This window comes from Lactuca serriola, chromosome 4 (assembly GCF_051521515.1).
Source record: "Lactuca serriola cultivar US96UC23 chromosome 4, Lser_US96UC23_V15, whole genome shotgun sequence".
Taxonomy (NCBI): Eukaryota; Viridiplantae; Streptophyta; class Magnoliopsida; order Asterales; family Asteraceae; genus Lactuca; species Lactuca serriola.
In genome coordinates this window covers 202,904,273-202,912,387 of record NC_136411.1, presented here as the reverse complement: position 1 = coordinate 202,912,387, position 8,115 = coordinate 202,904,273, and the positions used below count along the sequence as shown (strand labels likewise).

At 40.1% G+C, this 8,115-nt stretch overlaps 1 protein-coding gene across 1 annotated transcript; it reads left to right on the top strand.

The window, feature by feature from the left end:
• Nucleotides 1-1,520: 1,520 nt before the first annotated feature.
• LOC145103174 (protein LATERAL BRANCHING OXIDOREDUCTASE 1-like) lies at nucleotides 1,521-2,910 on the top strand. Its single transcript, XM_079040734.1, has 3 exons — nucleotides 1,521-2,020; nucleotides 2,110-2,440; nucleotides 2,533-2,910. Exons 1-3 carry the CDS (start codon nucleotides 1,551-1,553, stop codon nucleotides 2,839-2,841), a joined length of 1,110 nt encoding a protein of 369 aa, XP_078896860.1. The 5' UTR covers nucleotides 1,521-1,550; the 3' UTR covers nucleotides 2,842-2,910.
• The last annotated feature ends 5,205 nt before the right edge of the window (nucleotides 2,911-8,115 follow it).

The window sequence follows — 8,115 nt, the reverse complement described above, 5'->3', positions numbered from 1 at the left end:
TTTATTTTATTTTAAAACTATATCAATATGGATGTCTATTTGTAGAGAAAAAAAAATCTTGAATTTTGGTACATTTAAAATAATTTTTCGATATAAATAGCTTCTTAAAAATTAAAAAAACGAAAAGACTATGTTTTTGTATATATTAAGGTAATGCTTAGCATAGTTTAAGGAAATATGTTTTGTTGGAAAACACATGTCTATTCTTTTCCTATTTCCGCCGGTACGACGGAGGCTTTTGCGACAAAAATAAATGAGTGGCTGAGAATGATTCCCCTATTCTCAACCTTTTTTTTCTCAATTGAACTCTCCTATATATATATATATATATATATATATATATATATATATATATATATATATATATATATATATATATATATATATATATATATATATATATATATATATATATATATATATATATATATATATATATATATATATATATATATAATGAGCGGGAATAATAACCCATGAAGTATGGAAAAGAGGACTTATGGTGGGTTCCTCTTTTTTATTATTTGGTAAATATTTTATTATCAAGAGGATGACTACAAAAAATAAAAAATGAATATTATAATAAAAGGTAAGAATAATACTCAACAATCATCTCTATGGTAGTGAGTGAATCAATTAAGTTGGAAAAGGAGTATAGATGGCTTATGATATCCCACCGCCACACACACAAAAATATCACATTTCATTTTTTATTTATGTGTTTTGAAACAATAAATGTGTTAAATATGTTATCTTTACAACACTTTAATTATTATTTTTATCTAATTAAATGATTTTCGATATTTATATATTACAATACATATTACAAAAAGTTTGGGTCGAGTCAAACTATTTGGGATCCATAGGACAGACCTAAAAATATATAGTAGGCGTTGCCGAGATCAAATAGGTATTGCTGATATATCAAATATAAGTAAAAAAGATCTAAATTTTTTCCACTGCAGACATAAAAAGTAGATGTTGCCGGTGCAACATCGAAACCTGCCTAAAACCGCCGCTGGGTATCGATTCGTTAAACGCTCGAATCGAGATTGATTTTAAACGGGTCTTAGTTTAACTCGATCTTGATATTAGACTTGTTTATTAAACAAACTCGAACTCGAGTCTGTATTACTATCGTATGGAATTAAGATATACCATATACGACTCCCGAGCCCAGGCTGAGCCCCAGCCCGTATAATTTTTTGCGAACCGATCTCTAGCTCCGTACAATAAGGTTTCAAACGAGTCGAGCTGGAGCCCCAAATTAAAAAAAAATTTAAACAAGCCGAACTCTAGTGTAGGATTGGGGTTCAGCCCTAGTTCCGATTACTTAAATCTCTAAACTTAAAAGGTTACTTGTTTTACGTAAAGGAAAAAAAAACATAAGGATATTTTACATATATTTTAAGTGAGTAGTCGCGATTGTCAAGTATCATGCCCAAAAAGGAGTCCAGATTCATAAAAAAAAATCATCGCCATCTTCACCACCACCTTTTAAATACACACATCATTCATAGAATCTCATAATTCATCATATATTCATTGCCATGGGGGAAGTTGATCCAGCCTTCATCCAGGAGCTTGAACACAGACCTAAACTTGCAGCACTTGAAGCCCAAGGAATCCCGCAAATTGACCTCTCCCCGATCATAAACTCATCTACTGCTGCTACTGCGATAGAAGATCTGGTGAATCAGGTCCATGACGCGTGCAAAAACTGGGGATTCTTCCAAGTAATCAACCATGGTGTTCCCATTGAGGTGCGTGAAAAGATGGAGTCGGCAGCAAAGAGGTTCTTTGATCAGCCAGTGGAGGAGAAGAAGAAGGTGAGGAGAGACGAAGAGAATCCATTTGGTTATTATGATACTGAGCAGACAAAAAAAGTGAGGGACTGGAAGGAAGTTTTCGATTTCAAAGTGGAGGTCCCGACGTTGATTCCGGCTTCTTCGTATGAATCTAACGATGAACATGCCATAAAGTATCCTAATCAATGGCCTCATCATCCTCCAGAATTGAGGTATTTAATTTTTGACGTCTAAAGATATATATCATGTATGTTTACTAACAAGATGAGTATGTTTAATTAACCGTTTCGTGAAAACTCAGGGAAGCATCTGAAGAATATGTTAAAGAAGTTCTTAAATTGTTTTACAAATTGTTGGAATTGATCTCACTCAGCTTAAACCTCCCTTCAAACCGGTTAGAGGCCTTCTTCTCCAAGGATCAAACCAGTTTGGCTCGAATCAACCACTACCCGCCATGCCCAGCTCCTGATCTAGCTCTGGGTGTTGGTCGACATAAGGACGTCGGTGCTTTAACGATCTTAGCTCAGGATGATGTAGGAGGTTTAGAAGTTAAGCGAAAAGGTGATGGAGAATGGATCTTCGTAAAGCCAACATCTAATTCCTTTATTGTAAATGTTGGGGACATTATGACTGTATGTGTCGTTTCTTATAGGTCTGTTTTTGCTTGAATTATTACAGCTGATTTGGAATGAAGGACTTATTGTTAGTGTTGTTTTTGATATAGGTATGGAGCAATGGAAAGTACGAAGGTGCGGAGCATAGGGCGAAGGTGAATTCCACAAGAGAAAGATTTTCGATCCCGATTTTCTTCAACCCTGCAAGTTACACTGTGGTGGAGCCACTTGCAGAGCTGATTGATGAAAGAAACCCTGCCAAGTATGAGAGTTATAATTGGGGTGAATTCCTTGCCACTTCAGAGCGCAATAATTTTAAGAAACCGGATGTTGAAAACATAGAATTTAATGATTTTAAGAAACCTGATAAATTAAAACTTGATGATGTTATTTCTCGAGTTGAGAATGTTGTTATATAAGAACCAATGGTCCTTGTTGTCGTGACTGTGGATACCCATGAATAAAATTGTTTGCTTGTTTGTTTATAAGATCTTTTTATCTTTTTATTAAATGCGAAAAAAGTTTATACTTTTACGATAAGTTTTTGAGTTCGATAAGTTTTTGAGTTAGAGTGGTTCGACGAAGGACTCGGCAATGCAAACGTGGTCTCGGTGGACACTAGGTCGTGGACTCGGCGTGCCGAGTTCGACTCGGCAACTCGGTAGAAACTCAGCGATGAGAGAGAGGGGGAGAGTTTGGAATGTTTGAATATTTTTTTTTGACATTTTTTGGGTCAAATTTGATCTGTTTTTTTCGGAAAAAAATCAAAATTTACCCCCTTTCATCCATATATAAATAACTACTGCATACTACATTTTATACCACTTTTTCTTCTTTAAATTTTCACTCAAACAACAATATTTTTATGAAAAAAATAGCTTCAACTTCCAATCCACAAACTCCAAAAAATACTAAAAGAAACTGTAGCACCTGGTTCTTGGTACGTATTTTTTGTAATTAACTCTCTAAATATTGCATTTTTGGCCTTGGACTCGGTGAGTTGAAGGACCAACTCGCCGAGTAGAAGCGGGATAAGACGCGGGGTCTAAGCTGTGGACTCGGCGAGTAGACCCCGTCTGGGCAAAAACCCTAACCTGGGTGTTTGCACCCTGTTTAAACTCTCTAACTTGGCCCCCTTTGTCCCTAACACTTCCATAGAGCTGTAGAGCGAAACCCTAGCCCCCATATTGTTCTTGTGAGTGATTTTGGGTTTGTGAAGGAAGTTTGGAGCTTAGAAGAAGAAATAGGAGGTTGAAGAGTGCAAGGAGGGGAGGTAGATCCGGAATCTACACTGTGAGAAACTTCCATTCAAGTAGAAAAGTTCCTACCTTGATCACTAGTTCATTAGATCCCCCTTTTGTCCCAAATTAGTGGTTTTCAAGCCCTAAAACCTCAAACTCCATGTGTTTATGCTCTATGTTCTGAAAGGACTTCAGATCTGGACCTTATGGACATCTTAGAAGTGTAAAGTCCCTGTGGTTGAAGTGATTAAGGTCCCTATTGAGTGCATGACCTCATAAAGAGCTTGGAATTGTCTTTTGGAGCTCATAGGTCCATGCATGCTCGTAAAGTTTGCAACTTTACGTGATAAGCATGCCCTAGGAGCTTAGATCTATGGGTTGGAACCATTGCATGTCTCAGATTTGGTCTGTATGGGAGGAGAGTGGAAGGGACTCAGCGAGTTCTATGAAGATGGTCTTAGACTCGACGAGTTGGATGAACAACTCGGCGAGTCCTTTGAAGATTGCCTGGTACTCAACGAGTTGTTCTTCAAACTCGGCGAGTCATATGAACTGTTACTGAGTTAAGACGGGTTTAAGTGTAGAAGGTCCAACCCTTCGTAGCTGCATGCGGAATTAGCAACTTGACGTGTAGCAATTGTCCCAGAAACCCAAATCCTCAAGATGGATGCTCTGGTGAGGATTTGGAATCGAGTAGGAGATCTGCTCGTGGGACTCGGCGAGTTGTTCTCGGACTCGGCGAGTCGGATCGCGAGTCGGTCCAATCGTCCCAAGTAGTAAGTTATGGGTGACTCAGTGAGTGAGGAGGGACTTGATGAGTTAGTACTGGGTTAATAGGAGAGGGACTCGGCGAGTCTGTGCCATGACTCGGCGAGTCCAGTCAACTGGAAGTTGACTTTGACCAAGGAGTTGACCTTGGACCAGGGGTAGGTCAGTCATTTGACCTAAGGGTATTTATGAGTGACTAATCTATGTTTATGGATTTATAGCCGGAGGATTACTAGTGCAGCAGTCAGACGTCTAGCAAGCAGACTTTCAGCAGCTACTTTTCGAGGTGAGTTTCCTTCTAGTAGGAACAGGTCTAAGGCACCAAGGTCGGCCCGTATAGACGATATGATAGTGTCGGAGTGTGGGTAGAGCCTGTATCTCATAGTTGAGTTTGATGATGATATATGCTAGTGTGGTAGAATTGTTTATACTCGTTGTCTGTGTGATACTTGTATGTTATGGTTTAGTAGCTGAGTGTGGGCGAGGCTCGTATCTCGGATAGCGAAGTGTGGGCGAGACCCGTATCAGTTAGACTTGGGTGTACCAGTTTGAGGAAGTGACTTAGAGGATTCGGGAGGATTGTTGAGGAAAGTATGGATAGGTGTGGAAGGTAGTATTGGGCCCGTACTACTGAAAGCACAGGATCCATACTCGAATCAGTGAGAGTCTTGGAGAATCTAAGAAGCTTCAGGGAAGAGTTGTGACCCAGTTTGGGGACAGAGGATGTTCTAGTTGTTGCAGCTTAGCCATTGGCAAGCGAGCTAGTGAGCATGACAGGGTGTCAAACCCTGAAGGATATGATTCCGAATAGTTGTAGATGCGAGATCGATTTGGAGCACTTTGAGAAGAGAGGTTCGTACTAGGTGCGTATAGTTGAGGGTCGCGGGAAGAGACCTGTCACCTCCGATCATCGGGTGAAAGGACAGCAGGGTCGGAGTCAGTACAATGCGTACGAAAGAGTACATGAGGGAGTTTGTCACTCCAAGGGATTAGGCTGCCACAGGTGTGGCAGGGTTGGTTATGTCTGCAGAAGGTGACCAGTATTTCCCTAGACGTTGCGAGTATGTCATCTTCTATTGCTACTAGATGGATGTTAGGGATACGTATCGCGTTGGAAATGTGAGTGAGTTTGGATAAGTCAGACCTCAAGTCGGTTTTTCTGCTAGTGTTTGGGTTACCAAGGATCATATATGCCATCCTGCATGTCGAAAGGTCCTTGATGAACCCAAAGAGGGACGCATCTTGCAGAGTGGGTTCCGTGTATATCGTTATCATTTCGGATCTTTGTCAGGATCTATGCAGGAGTATTATTTAGAGGATACTCGATCAGGGTTAGAGTGATTGTTCTCCAATGGAGTCAGCGTTCATAGGTTCTATCATTGTTCAGGTATGGTCGGTAATTGTTTATGGATGAATTTTGGAGTTCAAGGCACTGCCGTTGCTAGGACAAAACTGGTGACACGAAGAAGGTAGTGTCAGTCGCGGGTGTCAGATGCATAAGCGGTTGGACATTGGATGTTAAATAGAATTATGTTTTTGCATGGGCTGCGTTCGGTTAGAGTTCAGTGGTACTGCAAGATTGGGAGTAGGAACGAGGATTCGTCAGCTAGAGTGAAGATTAAGGTCTTCAATCGACAGCATGTTAGATGGATTGAGGTGTCAGACTGGATCAGATTTCAAGAGTACTCATCGAGATTTCCGAGGATGGGAGATCTCAAGGTTTAATCGGCGATTAAGCACTAGCATTGGCGGGCACAAGATGTCATCAGTGGGATATTAGAAAGCGAGAAGGATTGGGAATCCTTTAATTCTCATGTAATGTGAAGAGTTAGTCGAATCTAAGTGAGGGAGAGACTTTTTATAAAGTTCTCCAAATCTGAGTTCTGGTTGCGCGGGGTGCAATCTCTTGGGCACCTTGTCAACCAAAAAGGATATTCTAGTTGATCCGGCCAAGATAGAGGTTGTGATGCAGTGGGAGATTCCGAGGTCTCCATCTAAGATTAGGAGTTTTCTGGGTTTAGCAGGTTACTACCAGAGATTTACATGGGACTTCTCTGAGATTGCCGTTCTTTTGACCCAACTGACCAAGAAGTAGGTGGCCCTTCGCTGGGGGCCTGAGCAGCAGACAGCCTCGAGACTTTCAGACATCGGTCGTGCGAGGCATCGATTCTCACCTTGCCAGAGAGTGTAGATGATTTTGTGGTTTACTATGATGCTTTGATAATGGGCATGGGTACGGTACTGATACAGTGGGGTCACATGATAGCAGGTTTCGGGAACCAGGTTAGAGTTTCGGTTAGGACCCTAGTTCAGTGATGTGTTAGGTCGAATGCGTGTTCGACCCGGTAAGGAAAGTGTTGTAAGACTACAGGGGTAGCCGTAGCATTCACTAGTAGTCAGATAGTATGGAAAGTGTTGTAAGACTACGGGGGTAGCCGTAGCATTCACTAGCGATCAGATAGTATGGAGAGTGTTGTAAGTCTGCGGGTGCAGCTGTGTGACATCCCCAAAATCTCGGCCAGCAAAGACCGGTTTCATTTATGCTTTTTAAACATTTTCGGAGTAAATCCTTTTGATTTTAAAAGAGATGCGGAATTTGTTCCCAAAAACAAAACATGATAAAATAATATTTACCAAAGCATTTCATAACGAAATGTATTTTCATTATATAATCAAAACTCGGGATGTCATGTTCCGATACAGACCATAAAGCATAAACGATAGCATTACAAGTCATTCAACAAATATTTACATATATAGACTTGTAAACTAAACAACTTGATGATTATCCATCTTATGCTCTCGCGCCACTTCCTGTAATACAAAGAAACTGAGTGGGTCAGGATTGGGAGCCTGGTGAGCATATAGGGTTTTCAACCCACAATAAATAATTAAATTAGTATTCATCAACCAACAATAACCCAATTACCCATTCCCGTTATTCTCACTTTATGTCCCTAAAATAACTAACACAAGGGACCTAGTCTAAGAATATTTCATCGGGGCGACAACACATGTTTTCGGGGGTTTCCCGCCAATATATGTCAAATAAGGCAACCATGGGGGGATGGAGTACAACGAATGAACACCCAAGTTCATTAACACCTACAGGTGGCGAGGCTGCTAGTGTTCCACAAGACTGTCTAGAAAAGTCTGTGGTCGTCATCTAAACTCCGCTAGATGACTAAATCAAAACAACATCGAGGCCTCTCATCTGTTTATTACACAGCAACTATCTACCCATGTTCTACCCAACATATTTATAGATAAAAATATACATTTTTATACATAGTTTAAAACCAGTATAGCATGTTCAATCAGTACATATTCCACATAACAGATGAGGCACACACACATAACACGTATTTCATATAGAATAAATAAGATCTATGAGATAGAAGGAAGTGAATATACATTCACACATATAACAACATAATATATACACATAGCACGTATTTTATATAAAATACTTCATAATTATGCGTTAGAAGAAAGTAACTACACACTCACTTGATCAGAAGATGATCGGACAGCACTACGGCTTATAAAAGTAGTATATTTCGATAGATCTGGAAGATCTTCACCAAAAATCGGACTCCTCGCAGGCAGAGCTTCGGCTCGGGAATCGCACTTCTCGGGATCTCGGGAGCGTAAAACTTCCTTCTTAACTTGGATATGAGATCC